Source organism: Gymnoscopelus braueri, assembly GCF_963280865.1.
Source record: "Gymnoscopelus braueri genome assembly, chromosome: 10".
Classification (NCBI taxonomy): Eukaryota; Metazoa; Chordata; class Actinopteri; order Myctophiformes; family Myctophidae; genus Gymnoscopelus; species Gymnoscopelus braueri.
Genome location: NC_137611.1, coordinates 9,971,976 through 9,992,773, shown reverse-complemented (window position 1 = coordinate 9,992,773; position 20,798 = coordinate 9,971,976). Strand labels below are relative to the sequence as shown.

Sequence of the window (20,798 nt, the reverse complement as noted above, 5' to 3'; positions counted from 1 at the left end):
TTCTTCATGGTTGGCTGTATGTAGAACAGTAGGAACACTAAATACTAAAACGTCATCATTTTACATATTGTGTTAATTGTTAAGGAAACAGCGTTAGTGGAGGGGGGGGGTCCTTTTCACACTGTTTCACATATCGCACATCAGGACTTGGTCACGTGAGGTTTTGCGGCTCTATATAGGCTGTTCAAAAAGCCGCGAGGAGCTAAACGTGGAAGTTAAAAACACTTGTATGACACACGCACAAGAAGAACTCAGGTCCAGTCCAATCCTTGCGTTTGACCATTTATTCTCCACAACACGTTAAGGTTACAACAGTTCCCAGCAAACTATTAACTAAACGTGGATGCTACTGTGTGTTAAGTTGCGTTTAAGTTGCGGTCAGCGGAAAATGTCGGATCCCACGCTCACCCCCCTCCCCGTCCAAATGACTATAGTGCCCAGGTGAACGTGTGGCAGCGCCCCCAGCTCCGGTGATCACGCCCACCACCTACTATATATCATATAAAAATCCCACCCAGTGTGAAGTGAGCGGTGTTATTTAAAAACAACAGTGGTCATCACAGTGATGGAAGCTCACTTAAAAAAATAATTAATTTTTGAAGTGCGTGGTGCTATTTATAGGTTATTATTTCATCATGCGTCTCGCTAGCCAATCAAAGCAAAGGGTCTGAATAGAGTCAGCCAATCACGGTACGGCGAAAAGGGTGTGAATAGAGTCAGCCAATCACAGTACAGGGAAAGACGAATTCCCAACCCCACTTATAGGAGCGGCTACACCGCTCAAAAATACAAGACTTTGCAATTAAGTCATATGGCTCCTACATGAGCTTTTATTTAGCTTTAATTCATGATATAAAACTGGAGTTCCCTAAAAAATGAAAAAAGGAGCTCTCTTCCAATGGTTTTCTCTCCTCTGCATCGCTGTCTTCCACCGTTCCCCAACAACCCCCGTCCCCCCCGTCCCCCCCACCGCCACCGGAAGGGAGTTCGTGGACATTTCTGGGTCGTGTGTAAAAGTGTGTAATGGAAGTGTTTAGCGGAGCTAACAGATGCACGTAGCGCTGCTCGTAGCTCACCAGCTGCTCACAGAGTGCAGCCCAGCAGCCAGCCTCATCAGCAAACTCACGTTCTTTCTCTCTCTCTCTCTCTCTCTGCTGTTTTCTCTTCTGGGAAAACGAATGAGAAAAAGGGAATGAATGCTTCATAATATAAAAAACTAAAAAGAAATGCCTTCAGCTTGCTATTTTTTGGGGCTTTGGGCATGGAAAAGGCCTTAACTTAACCCATTCAATCCGGGAACGCATCTGTGTCACTTTAGATTTCTTTGGCTATTCAAAAATAGCAGATATACAAGCTCATAATGAGTATAAAATAATGGTTAAAGGGATAGTTCACCCCAAAAAATACTTTTTTCTATCGGTTACTCACCCCATGGAGACTTGAATTCATGGATATTTTTTAGTTTTTGTCGTATTCATAAGCCAATAATTTGATGACCGGCAGCGGTTCCGGTAGGAGACACAAAGAGTCTCCTTTGTGTCTCCTACTGGAACCGTTGCCTATACCGGTCCGCTGGTCATCAAAGTATTGTCTTAGGAATGCGACAAAAACAAAAAAATATCCATGAATTCAAGTCTCCATGGGGTGAGTAACCGATAGAAAAAAAAGACATTTTCTGGGTGGCCAGGTGGGTGGGCTGCAAACGCTTTTCAAGTGGGCCCTGGTCCAGCAGGAAAGCATCTATATGTCATTTTAGTTTTTAGCGTTGGCTATTAAAAAATAGCAGTCACTTCGTGCCACGCTGCGAGATTGTACATTTACTATTTTTATATTTTTTTTTTAACTCAAATCTTCTCTCCTGGGGGTCCCTGGCACAATACCTTTTCAGATGAGGGGGTCCGCGGCCAAATATATATAAATTTGGGTGTCACCCTCAAGGACCCCCTGGGGGTTCCCCGGACCCCACTTTTGATAACCACTGAGTTATCAAACTGAGTTATCCCCCCCCTGTCTTGCGAGAGACAAGACAGGGGGGGGGTCGGACTCCAAAACTGGTCTTTTTATGCGCCGCTAGGAGACATGCGGTATGTCTCCTAGCGGCGCATAAAAAGACCCGTTTTGGAGTCCGACCCCCCCCCCTGTCTTGTCTCTCGCATCTCTCTCTCTCTCTCTCTCTCTCTCTCTCTCTCTCTCTCTCTCTCTCTCTCTCTCTCTCTCTCTCTCTCTCTCTCTCTCTCTCTCTCTCTCTCTCTCTCTCTCTCTCTCTCTCTCTCTCTCTCTCTCTCTCTCTCTCTCTCTCTCTCCTTGGTTTGCTCACTCCACCACCACACTCTCCTGTCTGAAATGAAGCATAAAAATGCCAAAAATAGATGTGTGCTTTGCCTTGTGCCTGTTTGGTATTCATGCTCTTCATGCCCAACCCAGAGAATTTTTACAATCACCATCAATCTCGTCCAATCCCGTCGTTAATATGTAACATCCTCTTCATTGATTGATGAGGCACAGAGGCTGATTATCTTGTATATATCCGGGTCCATGTATATCTGTAGTAGCAGCAAACTGCCTTAAAGGAGAATTCCGGACTACGTTTTTTCTTACCTTTTATATGATATTACTATATCCTAGGACGAGTGGTAGCCTACAGTAGCAACATTTCATAGCTCCATCCCGGGTCCACCGCAGCTAAAAACCAGAGCTGACGGTCCATGCGCTAGATCGCATATTTGTATCGCGATTTGTATGCATGTTCTTTTGTTCATATCTGACTTTCCTATAGTGACAGTAAACTGTCCACAGTGTCTGTCTGAGATGCACCCCTCCCTCCGGAAGTCTCGCGAGCCAATATTTCGCCCCGTGATCAGTGTGTAAACACTACGGCGGCCCATTTGGGACAAAAACACTGTGGACAGTTTTCTGTCATTAGGAAAGTCAGATATGAACCAAAAAATATTTATACAATTGCGATAAAAATACGCGATCTAGAGCGTGGACCGTCCGCTCGGGTTTTCAGCTGCGGTGGACTCGGGATGGAGTTATGACATTTTTCTACTGTAACCTCTCGTCCTAGGATATAGTAATGTTATATAAAAGGTAAGAAAAACATATTCCAGAATTCTCCTTTAAGGCAGTTTGCTGCGACTACAGATATACATGGGCCTGGGTATACAAGATAGTCACCACTGGGCCTCATCAATCAATGAAGAGGAAGTTACATATTAACGACTGGATTGTATGAGATTGATGGTACGTATCAGTATATATGGGCACGCCCCCCTTTTGTGCCCATACAGTACATGGAGCTGACTGATTTGTTTGCGCCTGATGCCACGACGACACACAACATAATGTGGGCGTAGCTGCATTGGGAATGCATACAAGCTCATACAAGCTCACAATGCGGAGCTTGTAGATCGGCTATTTTCAAATGGCTAAAATGTATATAGGGCTGAAGTGGTCAATGTATGTATTTTGTATTAATAATCAAATTCTACCAAGTAAATAGTAGCTAAAGTTTTCTAATTATTGCGAACGCGCCTCCGCCCAAGTGGAGCTTACTATGAAACCGTGCTCGGCTTGTGTGTGTCTCCGTCTGTCTGTGGCGCTGCCTGTGTGCAGCCGCGCCCCCATGTCACTCACGCTCTCATTGGCTGCTGACAGATCTCAGAGTGGAGCTTACTATGAAACCAACCCGATCGCCCCCCAAACGCGGTGAAATAGCACGGATTGACAAACGGCAATTCCGTGCATAGATGACTAGGAACTCCGAAACTCTGTGCATAGGAGAACCATATCCCCCCCCATTAACTTCAATACGAGGCGGAGGCAGTCACGTGACTTTCTCTCTACGCTCTCCCCATCACGGTGAAATAACACGGATTACAAGTCCGTAAATACACAACATAACAATTTAAAAAAGACAACAAAAAAAATAGGGCTGCGTTCGCTTCCCGCGTTCGCGCGTCTTACTTGTTGTAGTGGTGTAAAAGTACAATATTTGCCTCTGAGATGTAGTGGAGTAGAAGTACAAGTACTGAAAATTGCAAATACTCCAGGTAAAGTAAAAAAAAATCCTCAAAATTTTACTTAAGTACAGTACTTGAGTACATGTACTCAGTTACTTTCCACCACTGGAAAAGTGACATGGTGAAATAAAGTGACACAAGAAGAGAGTGGACGTTTCGGTCCTCAGACCATCATCAAAACACCATTTCACCATGTCACTTTTTGCACTTTTGTAAGTAAAAAAAGGAACACGTTTTTGCTTCTAAAAGAGCCTCAGTTTTTCATCTTTCAGTGGCAGAGCTATTAAGCATGGCAGCATTCAGCCTCGGGCACAGCCTGTGCTCCATCATCAATGTCAGCGGTGGGTCACTGTCAGGCCTTAGACCCATGTGGTATAACGAGCCCTAACCCACTGGGCTATCAGGTGACGGGTGGGTCTCCCCATATTATTGACATTTTTGTCAGAGACTTGGCGACACGTGCCAGCAGCCCTCCTCTGCCACCTCCTGACACACACAGGGCTGAAACAAGACCAGGAGACCTGGTTCTGCCAGACCCAGAATAAATTCCTGGTACTTTATAAGGACTTCGTATGACGGACTTCGTATGACGTGTCAGCCTGTGTCCCTTTTATGCCCATGTATGGAGAAGAAAGGGTCCCTTTTATACAGCCGGTCTTTTTCGCCCATGTATGGACGAAAGGGGGCAGAGCCTCATGTAGGCCGACCCTCTGGGTCTGGCAAAAATAGTTTTCAGTCATTTGCTACATTTGAAAAGAGGATAAGAGAAAACGTAGGGATGAAGTGGTTAATGTATGTTTTGTAATATTAATCAAAATCTATAAAGTAACTAGTAACTTAAGTTGTCAAATAATTGTAGTAAAAGTACAATATTTGCCTCTGAGATGTAGTGGAGTAGAAGTGAAAGTACTGAAAAATGGAAATACTCCAGTAAAGTAAAAGTACCTCAAAAATTGTACTTAAGTTCAGTACTTAAGTAAATGTACTTACTTTATTGGTTGCTTTGTAGGGCCAACATCAGTGTTTTGTACTCTGTGCGGGCAGTAACTGGGAGCCAATGCACTACAGTAACAGGACAGTAGCTGCAAATAGGAGGATTACTCTCACTTGTTGGAGGAGAGCCAGAGATGGGAGGTTTGATCCCCCCCCCCCCCCTCCAGAGACATCAGACAGTTACTCTGCTCTCCCAGGACCTGATGCTATGCTTCTGTTTTCATCCTTGTGTTTGTACTGAGACACAATTTATTTGTACCTCTTCCCTCCTTGGGTCCCAGCCAGCCAGCCTGTACTGTACAGTACAGCAGGCCATCCATGACAGAGAGTCTGTCTGGCCCACTGTGTGAGTAATAAGCCTTATCGATATCGGTGTGGGCAATTATGCAATTATTCAAAGGCTAAAATGTAATTTAGATAGCACGTTATGTAGACAGATGCCAGGTTCATTTGTAGACCTGGCATTCTATAGTTTGTATAGTTTATAGTGTACAGATTATTTATTTTAAAATATTATACTGTTTAGACTGATGGTGTGCCTTGAGATTTTGACTTGCCCATTAGTGTGCCTTATGGGCACATAAGAAAGTTTGAAAACCACTGCGGACAACAATTCTGGTACCTTTGGCCCATGAGAACATTCTTATATAAAAATGCAGTTAGTTTGATCTGTGGTAATTACCTATCTTCATGCTTGACCTGTTGCTCTCCCTCCCTGGTCCACTGGCTCTCTGAGACTGACCATGGTTCTCATTAACATCAGATCCCATGCTTGGCGGGGGCTGACCTTGCGAGACTTGTGCTGGCAGACTTCTCTTTCTGCCAAACATTACAGTTAACATAAATACAAATTACTAAGTTTGCCTTCACTTCTCCGGTTAACATTAATGTTAAAATTGAAGCCTGTTGTGGCTTAACATGTTATAATTGTAAATTACATCAGACTTGGTGCTCAATATATATATAGTAATATAATATAGGACATTTAACCAAACAAGAGCTTGTGACTAAATAATTACTACATTGGACCTAAGGGTTTTTTTTTCTTTTTCATTTTATGAAAAGTAACGGTTTTGGCGACGATTTTATCAGGGCTCAGTGGCTGACGTCCATCTCGCCGTCTGTCCTCATTGGTCATCGCCAGAGAAAGTGGAGAAACTGATTGGCTCGCAGTCGAGCGTACGCAGGTTGATCAGACAAGCGGTCTGAGTGCTGCAGAACTCGGGGACGGTCACCAGAAGGACCTCTTGTCCGTCGGGACCTCGGACGATCCTGGACTGAAGAGACGGAGCGTTGCCACTGAAATACACGTGAGGACACTCCTCCACGACGAAAGGGTCTTTCTGGTCGAACGGGTAACAGCCCAGAGTGTCAGGCGCCGTCGGGGCCATGTGTCTCAGTCGTAGCGTGTTCTCCAGGATGTCCAGGTGATCGTCCATGCTGCTGTACTTCTGGATGTCGCTGATGTTCTGGCCCGACGTGCCCAAGAACGTCACGCCGTCGATGCCAGCCTGGTACGGGTTGCAAACCAGCTGCAGAGTCGGGTAGACGGAGGACAGAGGGAACATGAGGCGGTGTAAGGGCTGCTGTGGGAGGGTGTAATTGGTGGGATCGTACCGGCCCGGCATCACGTCCACCGGTACAGAGGTCACCAGTTGGACCAGCAGCTCGTCCAGTAGACGCATGGCACCCACGCTGCCAGCCTGGGTCTTCTTACTGAGGTACCTGGGCTTAGAGGCGGCATCCCTATCCTGAGCGTTTTGACTTATGAGGTTCCCGGCCAGAAGAACCCGGGTGATGGTCGCCGCCGCACTCTGCTCCCCTTGACCGCCCAGCTGACCCGTCACCATGTCCACCAGAAGCTGAAGACCCAGCTTGTGGTCGGCGTGGTGAGCGCCGCCCAGACCCAGACCCGAGGCCAGCACCACAAACCTGTCGGCCTCGAGAGAAGAAGAAGAAGGTCTGGGCGTCTGCGAGGGGAGATCGGCCGTACAATAATCCTCTACCGTAAACGTCCCGCCGTTCTTCTCTGCGCCGTACACGGCGATCACGCTGCCCGTGACGCACTTGTGTTTGTCGATGTTACCCTCTAGCTTGATCCTCTGCAGCTCGTCCTCCAGGATCAGCTCGTCCGTGTCGCTGATGTACTTGGAGCGCGGAGGCTGAGGAGGCAGGTTGTGCTCCGCCTCGCTGACCTCCTTCAGGATGGACGGCTGCAGCTCCATGCGCTTGTACAGGGTTCCCACCACGCAGCAGCGCTCCTCCTCCATCTGGAGATCGCACAGCTTCCTGACGCGTACGTCCTCTCCCCATCTCTGCCGGGCCCTCTCCGCGAGCACGGGTCTCAGCTGCGTGAGCCGCGCCGCGTAAATGTGAGCGTACTGCCGGTCGAAGGTCCGCTCCCCGAGCCGAAAACGTTGGCAGCGGGGCGAGTAGGATGGCTGCACCCTCTCCAACATCGGACCCTGGTCTTCAGAGTCTGGACGACACAACAGGGACGAATAACCCTCTTTCTGGGCGCTCAGGTCAGAGAACATGACTTGCCTAGACGGAGCGGATGGGTTGTTTTTAAACGGCTAAAGTTAATTATTATATTAATATTGTTTAAGACTTTCATGTTATACTGGAAGTCAATGGAGGTTGGATTGTGCTGAATAAACAAATGGAGATGACTGATGTCATAGTACTGACATCATGACACTATAGATGACTGACATCATAGATGACTGACATCATAGACCGACCGCAATTCTTATATGAGACGATTCTAAGATGACCCCATGTTATTCTCCATAGATAAATTACTTCCACGACCCAACGACCCAGGAGATGAACGAATGATGTCAGGACTTCGGTACTCTATTAACATTGCCTAATGGGTTGTCAAATGCACAAATATGGAGATCAACATCCAGTGACGTCAGGCACAATAGAAACCGTATCAAATGCACATATATGGAGTTCTTCAACATACACTTATGAGCACGAGCGAGCGAGGACCTTGGAGGCAGCAGGAGGATGAATCCATCCAGGGGAGATGTGGAGGGAACAAAGCAAACTTTTTCTCCACTTATTCACATAAAACTCAATATAAAGGACTCATATTTCCTTCTTAAACAGTGAGGTAATTACCAGGTCGTCATTTGGGGGTGACTTTTTTTTATCAAACGTCAGACAGACACTGTTTTGTTGTGGTCCGGGTCTCGATGGAAAGCCTCGGGCCGTGGTGGTGATGTTGGCGGCGGAGACACAGACCCTGAACGGCATGGCTTCTTCCACCCCACGCCGGAGAGGCACGGACTGTAAATCCAGTCAGATGACGCTTGTTCAAGCTCGTCTCCCGTTCAAGCGCCTGAACCCTGAACCGCGGGAGATCCAGGAGCATAAAAGAGCCCGCCTGGCTCCTTGCTCCGAATCGAGTGTCTCTGATGGGGAGAACGAGGCGGAGCCCTCCCTGCTCCCTGTGCGTCACGGACCCGCACTGTCCAACGGTCGGGGACCCCTCGATGGCTTCATGCGACGCGGCCGCCCAGGTCCTACAGTTGTGGATCTCACAGGAGATGACTCAAAATCTCCCATAAAACTCCCTGCCACGCCTGTCTCTGCCTCCTCCTGCCTCCTCCTACCCCCAAGTAAAGACAAACCTGCCTCCACTGTGAAACCCAGTAGTGAAAGTCCTGCTCCAACGAGAGGAGCTTCAGACTGCAAAGTGATGAACAAACCAGAACAGGATGAAGAGGTAGAAGAAGAGGCAGATGTTGAAGAGGAGACTGGGTCTGCCTCTCTGCTAGACACCACGCAGGGATCTGAAAGTGGAGAAGAGGAAGAGGAGCAGGATGAGGAGTCTGTGTCCAGTCTGTGGAACACAGACTGGACGTTGTCTCCCTCCTCTGTAAGCTCTCTGTCTGCAGCTGAGAGCTCACCAAAACAGGCAAAGACTAACAGCATCTCTGCCAAGATACCAGCTGACCAGAAGAAGGTGCAAAGACGCTCACTAAAGAGCCCACAGGAACAAGAGGAGAGAAGTCGCCAGCGTCAGGAGAAAGAACGCGAGAGGGAGGAGGCTAAGGCCGCGAAAGAGAAGAAGAAAGAGGAGGCTCGCAAGCTGAAAGAGGATCGAGAAAAGGAAAAATGTGAGAAAAAGGAAAAAGATGAGCGGGAGAAACGTGAGAAAAAAGAAAAGGAGGAGAAGGAAAAGGCAGAGAGGCTAAACGCTAAAGAGGAGCAATGGAAATCAAAGCAAGAGGCTAAACTTGAAGAGAAGCGGAAGAAAGAGGAGGAGAAAAGACTGAAAGAAGAGGAGAAACGGTTGAAAGAGGAGAAAGATCGTCTCAAAGCTGAGCATGCAGCGATTACGCGGTTTCTACAGAAACCCAAGACTCAGCAGGCTCCGAAGACCCTTGCGGCTGCCTGTGGGAAGTTTGCTCCGTTTGAGCTCAAGGACAACATGTACCTGGCACCAATGTGCCGGGTCCAGTGTGAGGACTCTGTTCTGGAAGAGCTAGATCAGTACCTGATAAAACCCGGCGAAGACTTGAATGGACTTAGGGAATGGATCAGGAAAAAACCCAGAAGGTCCGGACCAACTAAACCCAGACAGAGAGACTATCTCAGCAATTGTATGGTGGTGGAGGAGGGAACTAACACAGGTGGTGTTCCGGATCGTAAACACTACGGTCCCATGAAGCTGCTAAGGTTCCATGAGAACCACAGACCAGCCTATTGGGGCACCTGGAGCAAGACGAGTGCTCACATCTCACCTCGTTGCCCGTTCAGACAGGACAATACCCTGTTGAACTATGAGGTGGACAGTGATGAAGAATGGGAGGAAGAGGAACCTGGAGAGTCGCTGTCACATAGTGAAGGGGAGGATGAGGAGGAGGAGGGATGTGCAAACAATGGTGCCAACGACGATGATGATGATGGTTTCTTTGTACCGGATGGTTACCTTTCGGATGGAGAGGGGGCACTGGAGGAAGAGGAGGGTGCTGGGGACCTGGAAAAACAGAAAGTGCGCCAGAAGTTGAAAGCAAGAGAGTGGGATGAGCTCATGTCCTGTAAGAAGAAGGTGAAGGTGCTAGAGCCGGTGGTGATGGGCTGTGTCTGGGAGGGCCAGAGCAACTTAGCAGCTGTAGTCGAGCTCTTCCAGCCCTATGCTAGGTGTCTGATAGAGCCTTTACCCAAAGCAGACATCACCCCCAGCCCAGAGCAGTCTGCATCGAAACGCCAGGGTGACGAGCAACTGGTCCGTCAGCTGCTGCCTCTGATCCATGGCAACATCAACAGCACTAAGGCGATCATCACAGAGTTCCAGGAATTCTGTCGCCAGCAGTCCTCGTCTTCATCAGAGTCATCATCATCATCATTTCCTCCCAACATCTCCAGCCCTGTCAGCTCTGCTGACATCCCATCCAAACGACGCCTGAAGCGCCTCATACAGAGCAATGCTGTCTATGAGAAGCGCTCCACACACAGACTCCTCTGCTGGTACGTGCGTGCAGAGGTCCTGATCCGTTTTGGCCAGGAGACCCTCCCAGTGCCCTGCCAGTGGAACTACCTCACCTCAGGGGCTCGGGAAGAGCTCCGGGAAGAGCCCCATGCAGCTACGGGCTCACATGGAAAGTCCCCCACCACACCCCAGCCCTCATCCACCACCACCCCTTCATCCTCCAAGAGGAAGAGTGCGGGCAGCGTGTCAATCACCAAGTTCATGAAGAAGTGTACTACGGACCGCGAGCAGGTAATGGAGACGGATGGTTTCCAGGCCAACACTGAGGATGGTGATGAGGATGTCTGCATTGTTGTCACCACGCATAGGGGTTCATGTACAGAGAACACCTCCTCCAGCAAGAGTGACCACTCTGTACAAAAAAGGAAACCAATTAGACCCCGGCAACTACCGCCCTATTTCTATTCTTAGCCACATCTCGAAAGCCATGGAAAAAATAGTTTATGAACAGGTCGAAAAGTATCTTAAAACACTCCACTGAGTCACGCCTTCTATATTTGAACGACTATATCAAACAAGGAGTCGACAAGGGCAAATATTGCGGCATGGTCATGCTGGACCTCCAGAAGGCCTTTGACACCGTTGATCACCCAATTATGATTGATAAGCTAAAAGCAATAGGTTTTGATGATACGTCAGCGAGCTGGATGAGATCCTACCTGGAGGGGAGGGAACCAGTGGTTGAAGTAAACGGAACCCAGTCCCCCCCCCCCCCCCCCATCCCAGTGACTTGTGGAGTTCCGCAAGGAAGCATACTAGGACCTTTACTGTTCCTGATATATGTGAACGATATGTCCTCAGCTTGCGACTGCAAACTGTTCCTGTTCGCAGATGACTCAGCTCTGCTGTTCTCGGACAGGGACAGGCTGCAGGTTGAGAAAACTCTCAGCTCTGAACTCGACATGATCCGCATCTGGCTCGCTGACAACAAACTATCATTACACCTGGGAAAAACTGAATCCATTCTCTTTGGGTCCAGTGCTAAAGCGGGTGATGATGTTATCTCAAGAAAGGATGAAATGACCTACCTGGGTTCCATCTTGGAGGCAAACCTCTCTGCTGATAAAATGGCCGAAAGAGTGATCAAAAAGGAGTAGTTCACCCAAAAAATTACTTATTTTCTATCAATTACACAACCCATGAAGCCTTGAATTCATGGATGTTTTTTTTTGGTTATTGTCGCATTCCTAAGCCAATAATTTGATGACCGGCGGAAAGATGCTAATGTCTCCGATAGGAGACTCAAAAGAGACTTTTTGAGTCTCCGGCGCTGGTCATCAAATTATTGTCTCAGGAATGTGACAAAAACAAAAACATCTCCATGAATTCAAGGTTTCATGGGGTGTGTAATTGATAGAAAATAAGTATTTTTTGGGGTGAACTACTCATTTAATGTGTCAAAAAGTCTCTGGGTTGGTTGTTGTGTTGTACTGTATCATCATTACGCATGTTATTAATACGTTGTGTTGTACTGTATCATCATTACAGTGCTGACATTTCAATCATTTCATCATGATAAATGATCCTTTAGAAACCTCTTATCTCCATATATTTTTTTACTCAAATCTTTGCTTCTGGGGGGTCCCTGGAACAACATATTTTGATGGGGATCGGTGGCCAAAAACATATAACATATAACATATAATTTTGGGTGGTCCTTGACAAGAAAAAGTTTGACCACCACTGATATAGCAACAATAGTTTTTGACAGTTACAAATGTTCGCTTTAAAAAAAAAGAATATATATATATATATATATATATATATATATATATATATGTATATATATATACTATATTCATAGATTTGCACACATTTTCACGATTTATTTTGGTCAAAAATAGCAGATCTACAAGCTATGAGCTTGTAGATCTGCTATTTTTTGAATAGCCAAAAGAAATTGGAAGCCATTGAAACATGTCTCAAAGGGCTAAAAGGTACGTTTTCTGCCAGACAGCAACGATACATATACATCTATTTTATAGGCTGACTGACATATAACATGACATAACAAGTAGGAGGAGATGATGAGAGACCCATCCTGGCTTTAGTGCTACGCAGTAAAACATCCTCCTCATGCTAATTTATCCATTTGTAACCAAAAAGACTCTTAACTGGTCCATATCCTGACTTTATTGGTTCACGGTTAAAAACCCTTATGCTAATGTGTCCCCTTGTAACAAATGGACCCTTACTCACTGGCCCATTTGGTTACAGTTATAAACTGTCTGTAGTCTAGGCAGAATTTCAGAAAATGCTGCTATTTAATCCATTAAGACCGGGAACGAGAGGCACGGTGTTCAGTAACAGGAGTCTCCCCGTCTCTCCAGCTCTTTAATAAACAGAAAATACATTTTCCGGTAGGTGTCAAAATCTCAGCCAATCAGGAGAAAGTACAAATTTTTAAGCTTCATTTTTATAGTGTTCCAGTTCCAATTTTGTCTGCTCATTTCTTAGTGTCATCACTTCCAATTGCACTTGTTTAATTGCGAACGCAGCGGAAGGAGGCGCGGCGCGCCTCCGCGCAAGTGGAGCTTACTATGACACCGTGCTCGGCTTGTGTGTGTGTCTGTCTGTGTGTCTGTGTGTCTGTGTGCACTATACAATAGTGCACTGCCTGCAGCCAAGTAAATGTCCAATATAGACGTACCATACATCAAATGAAAGGTCTTTGAAAACTGAACACACCTGTCAAGGTTGCGTTTAAGCCCGCCCCTTCCCCCGGAAGCCACGCCCCGGAGAAGGCTCCTAAAAACACCCCATTGAAACCCCATGTTAAATGAAAAGTGCCCGAATCGCTCCGAAACTTTTTCTACCCCCCCTAAGTGGGGGGGTAGAAAACAAATACAAATACTTTGGCCTCGGATTTTGGCTCCGCCCCCTGGAAGTGGGTGAAACAGGCACTTCAAACACTTTGTTGAATTGTTCAAAAACATTTAAAGTTTTTTTTGGGTGAATTTGTATTTTTCTAAGATGCTCCTTTTTTTTTTTTGGTTACCTCATTTTATTATTATTTTTTTTCATTATTATTTTTATTTTTTTTGCGTTCGCTTCCCGCGTTCGCGCGTCTTACTTGTCTATATCCTGATTGAGTTCTCTGTCCTGATTGGATAAAATTGGAAATGAAACTGAAACGAAAATGCATTTTCTGTTTTATAAAGAGCTGGAGAGACAAGGAGACTCCTTTTACTGAACAAACACTCTATAGCAATGAGTACTATCAGAATATAGAGCTATTTTAACACTTATTTTAACCAAAGAAAATCACTTACCCTACCTTTAAGTGTAGTTGCTTATTTGGGCTTGCTTTCAAAAACAAATATTATTATTATTATTTAAACCAGTGGTTCTCAAATATTTTCATGTCATGGACCCTAAATTAATATGTATGTGTCCCTAACCCCCATCTGAAAAAGCTTTGTGCCAGGGAGTCCCCTGTACCAGAATTGTGTTGTTAGAATGACACAGTTTGCTCACAACGCTCACGTCGCATCACAACGCGTTGTGAGCTTGTAGATCGGCTATTTGGAAAACAGCCGATGTACACAGCATATAGGTTTAAAGTCCTATCGTGTGGCCTATAGTCGCTGCTTTTGGGCTTGTTTTTCTAGACCTGGTTGCTTATTTCTCTCGCAAAATCTGGCAAAAATGTCTGTCACCCTGTCACACACTGCCTGGGGCTTTAGAAGGTGCTACACCATCACACCTCTCTCTCTCTCTCTCTCTCTCTCTCTCTCTCTCTCTCTCTCTCTCTCTCTCTCTCTTCTCTCTCTCTCTCTCTCTCTCTCTCTCTCTCTCTCTCTCTATAGCGATTGCTGTTGCTGTCTTATATTTTGATTTATATTATTCTTGTACAGTTACTTTTGTTGCACTGTTGTTTTGTCCATTGTTTGAGTGTTGAATGTTTAATTGACCACTATTAGTAGGGGGTACTAAGTGAAAAATCGTTACGCGGCGGATAAAAGCATGAAATTTGATACAGATGTCCCTTGGGTCATCCTAAAACATCCTAGAAGGGGTGCCCAAAAAAATCTTAAACAGGAAGTGACTTATGGACAAAATTCAAAATGGCCACCTAAACTGTTGACCGTTGACTCAAAAGACACCAAAATAATCTCCAAAAAGCATAAAATGTGGCACACATGTCCTTTGGGTCATCCTAAGACATCCTAGAAGGGGAGCCCAAAAAAATCTGAAACAGGAAGTGAGTTATTGACCAAATTGAAAATGGCCGCCTAGTGTTGTCGATTGACTCAAAAGACAACTAAAGAATCTCCAAAAAGTATAAAATGTGTCACACATGTCCCTTGGGTCATCCTAAGACATCCTAGAAGGGGTGCCCAAAAAAGTCTTCAACAGGAAGTGAGTTATTGACTAAATTGAAAATGGCCGCCTACAGTGTTGGCGATTGACTCAAAAAGCCTATAGAATCTCCAAAAAGTATACAATTTGGCACATATGTCCCTTGGGTCATCCTAACACATCCTAGAAGGGGTGCCAAAAATAATCTGAAACAGGAAGTGAGTTATTGACTAAATTGAAAATGGCCGCCTACAGTGTTGAAAGATGATGCAAGATACAGAATCTCATAAAAGCATGAAATGTGGTACAAATGTCCCTTGGGTGATCTGAACGCATCCTACAAGGGGTGCCCAAAAAGGTTTTAAACAGGAAGTGACCGCCTAAAAGCAGTTGACACAAAAGAAAACATAAGGGGACGTCATAAAAGTGTATAATTTGGTACGTACATTGAGTGCTTCTTAATATATCCTAGAAGGGGTTATTTATTTGTTTGCTTGTTTATTAAACTTTTTAGGAAGGGACCATGTTGAAGAAATTCTAAATGGCTGTTTAAACAGTTGACCATGGCAGTCTGCATATTATGCAGACTCAATACGACAGGTTATGCAGTGCATAACTTGCCGTATTTTGTAGTCTACCTTCTGTTTTCATTTCTACATCACTTATTTATTTTACTTTCTGCATAATTTTTTTATTGTACTCTTTGAATCTTCTTTATTTATCTAACTCTCTGCATATTCTCATTTATTTTACTCTGCATCTTATCTTACTCTGCATATTCTTATTTTACTCTCTGCATCTTATTTATTTTGCACTCTACATCTTCTTGCTTGTTTTACACTCTATCTTCTCATGTATTTTCTTCTTGATCATTACTGTTTTTTTGTGATTAGTGTTTAGTAACTACATGTATTACCGCGACCCGACTCCGGATAAGCGGTTGAAGATGGATGGAACTACATGTATTCATGTGTGCCATTTCGCAATTACCAGCACATTGGCATAATGCTCTGCAAGGTAACCCAGCATCCCGGCATCTACACTTTCTCGAACAGAAGGGCTCAGCTTTGCAGCCACACTTGAGTTCTCTACAAACATAAGCAGCCTCTGGCAAGAGTGTCCATAAAGGTGTCCACGAATCAGCGACTTTAATTTATTTGTCAGGAGATGGTAGAGATTGCATAGCTTTCAGGCTTCTGGACCAAATGCTAGATTGGCTGCTCGATTTGAATATTGTAGCAGTGCAGCCCGTGTGGGAGGAGTGTTTTCCATTGAGAGACTATTCAAACTTTTTTTGGCACCCCTTAGGATGCATTCAGATCACCCAAGGGACATTTGTACCAAATTTCATGCTTTTATGAGATTATTTTTTATGAGTGTCTTTTGCATCATCTGTCAAGACTGTACACAGCCATTTTCAATTTAGTCAATAACTCACTTCCTGTTTCAGATAATTTCAGGCACCCCTTCTAGGATGTCTTAGGATGACCCAAGGGACATGTATGCCATTATGAGATTCTTTAGTTGTCTTTTGAGTCAATCGACAACACTGTAGGCGGTCATTTTCAATTTTGTCAATGACTCACTTCCTGTTTAAGATTTATTTGGGCACCCCTTCTGGGATGTCTTGGGATGACCCAAGGGACATGTATGCCAAATTGTATGCTTTTATGAGATTCTTTAGTTGTCTTTTGAGTCAATAGATAACACTGTAGGCGGCCATTTTCAATTTTGTCAATAACTCAGTTCCTGCTTAAGATTTCTTTGGGCACCCCTTCTAGGATGTATTAGGATGACCAAAAAGACATGTGTGCCAAATTGTATGCTTTTATGAGATTCTTTAGTTGTCTTTTGAGTCAATCGACAACACTAGGCGGCCATTTTCAATTTAGTCAATAACTCACTTCCTGTTTCAGATTCCTTTGGGCACCCCTTCTAGGATGTCTTAGGATGACCCAAGGGACATATGTGCCAAATTTTATGCTTTTTGGAGATTCTTTTGGTGTCTTTTGAGTCAACGGTCAACAGTTTAGGTGGCCATTTTGAATTTTGTCCATAAGTCACTTCCTGTTTAAGATTTTTTTGGGCACCCCTTCTAGGATGTTTTAGGATGACCCAAGGGACATCTGTATCAAATTTCATGCTTTTATCCGCCGCGTAACGATTTGGCCATTTTTTGTGCTTAGTACCCCCTACTATATGGACACAACAAGCCTCTGTCTTTTTTTTGTTGCTGTCTGTCTCTCTCTCTCTCTCTCTCGCTCACACACGGAGGCAGATGTAGACTCAGAGTCTGGACCAAATGTTAGCACTGGCTCTCATATTTGAACAATGGCTCTCTGATGGGTTCTGGTGTGTGTGTGTGTGTGTGTGTGTGTGTGTGTGTGTGTGTGTGTGTGTGTGTGTGTGTGTGTGTGTGTGTGTGTGTGTGTGTGTGTGTGTGTGTGTGTGTGTGTGTGTGTGTGTGTGTGTGTGGGGGGGGGGGGTTGACGCAGCTTCAGCAGAGGAGGAGGAGGAGGAGGAGGAGGAGGCAGAGAATAAGGAAGGGTGTTTTTGGGACAGTTAAGTTCTCATGGTGGGGTAGATACACCATGCATTCCTCAGTGTTCATCTGAATGTATACCATTTCTATCTCTGAGATCCTAATCTACACTGTTAACATCCTCCGTGCTAATTGAACTCTGAGTGTGTCCATTTGGTTCCATTTGTACACTGTCAGAGTTACAGGCCTGTAAAAGGGTCCATTTGGTTCCATTGGTACACTGTCAGAGTTACAGGCCTGTAAAAGGGTCCATTTAGTTCCATTTGTTACACTGTCAGAGTTACAGGCCTGTAAGGATCCATTTAGTTCCATTTGTTACACTGTCAGAGTTACAGGCCTGTAAGGATCCATTTAGTTCCATTTGTTACACTGTCAGAGTTACAGGCCTGTAAAAGGGTCCATTTGTACACTGTCAGAGTTGCAGGCCTGTAAGGGTCCATTTGGTTCCATGTGTAGGCTACACTGTCAGAGTTACAGGCCTGAAAGGGTCCATTTGGTTCCATTTGTACACTCCTCCCCGCTTCCGTTTGGTCTTTACATTCGCGCAAATTTGTCCTAAATATGAGTCAAAATAATCAAAGCATAATATAGCTTGCTGCTTATCAGAAATGGATATTCTAAAATTAAATGTTAACATATTAACACATTCGGTGCCAGAGTTGTATTGAAACAGTGTACATTTAGTGCCAGAGATCTCACCGTTTGTAACGCTGCTCTGTTTAGAGCTGTAGACTCCACTACGAGCACCCAGATGTAAACTATGGATGCGTGTGCGATGGTGGATGGTCCAGGCTAACGCCGGGAACAATAACATCTCTCACGCGAGCCGCCATTGAGGAGTGATCGCGCATCGAAAATGACTCGTTTCCCCACTGTAAAAAGTTAAGGAGATGCAGAGGTTTTTATCAAGGCGATAGAATGGGAGCCAGGTTTTTTGGCACGGTGATCCATCTGTCCCTTCCTTCTCAGAGGCACCGTGGGTGATTCCAAAGCTGCGCTAGCCCCCCCCCCCCCACAAAAAAAAGAAGAAGAAAAAAAAGATTGAAAACACGGTAAATATCGGTTTTGGCACCTAAGCGCTACTCTTTGAAAACACGGTAAAAACGGTTTTGGCACCCAATGTGTTAAAAAAGAACATTTTCGTGAACAGAAATGACGAACAGATCTCGGCTTTCGGGAGGTGTAGTTCCATAGACTCTTTGTAACATTTGGCGAACATGTGTGGAATAGTTGTCTGGCTACGTGAGGCTACACCATCAAGGTGATGTTTCCAGCGTCAACCCGTCCTCACTCCCAAGGCGTCACAATTTGCCACTCTGTCAGTAGAACCTTGAGGTTTCTGTCTGAAACGTCAAGTTTTGACACGAAAAAAAGGTACACCCATGGTGGGAGTCGATCACAGGAGGTTGCAGTTACTTATTTGGCGCTGCTACCCGGTACGCCACGAGGCAGCCTGCCAACGCCTCAATTCGAGTAGTATTTGAAGCTCCAATAGGTGCGTTTTAGTTTTTGTAGACCTATAGAGCACCGAAGTCTGATGTAATTTACACATCCTACCTGGGTCACGTTTTTTTTCCGAATTCCCATAGACGTGTTCAATATCGCGTATATATATAATAAGAACTGTGTTCCAAAAATAAACAAATGACCCCGGCGGTTTTACTCGTATGGTTATGAAGCATCAACTGACGTTGAGAAAACGCTAATGTTACTTCCGCCGAATTAGTTAAACTTTCCCCCGAAACAGACTGTATCAAATATGAGTGACTGACTATCATAACCGATACGGAGCCACCTCCCTGACAATATCGCAGAGACAGTCTGTTTATTTATGAACCACGATTCTTATATGAGACGATTCTATGATGACCCAATGTTATTCTCCATAGAGAAATGACTTTACGACCAAGAGGATGAACACGTGACGTCAGGACTTCTGTACTCTATAGTGACGCATTAAGGAGTGAAAATGGAGTGGCAATAACTGACGCCTATGTGTGAGAATGTGTTGCCAGCATACAAGCTCTTCCTCAGACCTCAAGCCCACAGAGACCCTTGAGGGTATGGGGGCCCCCCCCCCCCCCCACTGAAATGGGAAGCCTGCATGCAGAGACCCTCTGAGGTTTACGAGGCCCCCCGCGCTGAAATTGAAATCGCCCACAGACACCCTTGACGTAACGGGCGACCCCCCCCCCCTCCCCCCCACTGAAATGGAAATCGCCCAGAGACCCTTGAGGTAACAACGGGGCCCCCCACACACACACACACACACACACCAGCATTAACGTTATCAAATCTCAAAATAATGGCGAATGACAAAGACCAGCTCCACAGCAAGTTGACCGGAAAGAGGAGGGAGACGCAGGCACAGGATGGATGCTAGTTAAAGGGGATAAATAAGCAAATTCCCCCTCTGGAGGTAAACAGCCGGGGGGGGGGGGGGGGGGGTCGGAATCAAAGCCAGAGAGAGAGAGAGAGAGGAGAGAGAGGCTGATATGATTAATGGAAGTAGGACAAGCAGGGACACAAACCGGAGGACTGGGCGCTGCTCCTCTGCAGAGGAGGAGGGAGGAAGAGGAGGAGGAGGAGACGCATGCAGGCAGAGGACAGGCTGTCTCTGTTGGCGGCGCCACACGTGCACACGGCACGGGGTGGATGGAGGCGCAGCCGCCACACTATGAGCTGTACGGCTACGACACACACACACACACACACACACACAGCAAGCTTTCTTTCACCCAATCTGGGAACCAACTGAAAATGAAAAACAGCGCCCTCTGCTGTTTGTTCTATGTCTGTTGGCTCTGGGCGGAAGAAAACGTAACGCTAGTGCACAAGGAAACCGGGGTTTAGGTCTGTCTTCAGCTTTCACTTCCGGTGGGTGCGACTATGTTTTCATTCCCACTAACAATATTTCTACACGGAACACTAACACCACTTCTCCCAGAGAACATGGATCGTTTTGGTTATAAGCCCACTTGTTTCTATGATGAAAGAGTAAGTTAAAATGTGAATATCTTTCCGTGGTTTTGTCTGCTCCGCGGACGCTATTGTTAAATTAGTTTCGGTTTGTTTCGAGGGGGAAAGATCGACGGACATGTGAATCCCGCCCACTACATTTGATTGGGTAAAGCGCGGCCTGCTTCCTGATCTGAAGGCACGCCCACTTGTAGCCCAGTGTGTACATGTTATGACGAGCCTTCACGACAGATTCTAACGCAGTGCAGAATCTGTTCTTGAGAGATTATCTTTCACCTAACACACTGCTGCTGCCGGTCTGTAAGAGCCTGACTCCTCCGTCTGACACTGTCCGTCCATATAGGACTTCTTCATTGAATTACAATGAGAGAGAGAGAGAGAGAGAGAGAGAGGGAGAGAGAGACAAGCCGAGAGAGAGAGAGACAGACAAGCTGAGGCAGTGAGAGAGAGA

The 20,798-nt window shown here is 45.7% G+C and overlaps 3 protein-coding genes across 3 annotated transcripts in view; 2 read left to right on the top strand and 1 right to left on the bottom strand.

Annotated features, from left to right (window-relative positions):
• Nucleotides 1-20,798, top strand: part of plekhj1 (pleckstrin homology domain containing, family J member 1) — a 387,353-nt gene that overhangs the window by 152,872 nt on the left and 213,683 nt on the right. The window lies entirely within an intron of this gene.
• On the bottom strand, nucleotides 6,143-7,552 carry LOC308092865 (DNA polymerase delta subunit 2-like; the record flags this gene model as incomplete). The annotated part of the gene is made up of 1 exon (XM_080438963.1): nucleotides 6,143-7,552. One exon carries the CDS (start codon nucleotides 7,550-7,552, stop codon nucleotides 6,143-6,145), a length of 1,410 nt encoding a protein of 469 aa, XP_080295089.1.
• LOC308092864 (chromatin assembly factor 1 subunit A-like) lies at nucleotides 8,010-19,427 on the top strand (the record flags this gene model as incomplete). Its single annotated transcript, XM_080438962.1, has 2 exons — nucleotides 8,010-10,867; nucleotides 19,384-19,427. Exons 1-2 carry the CDS (start codon nucleotides 8,248-8,250, stop codon nucleotides 19,425-19,427), a joined length of 2,664 nt encoding a protein of 887 aa, XP_080295088.1. The 5' UTR covers nucleotides 8,010-8,247.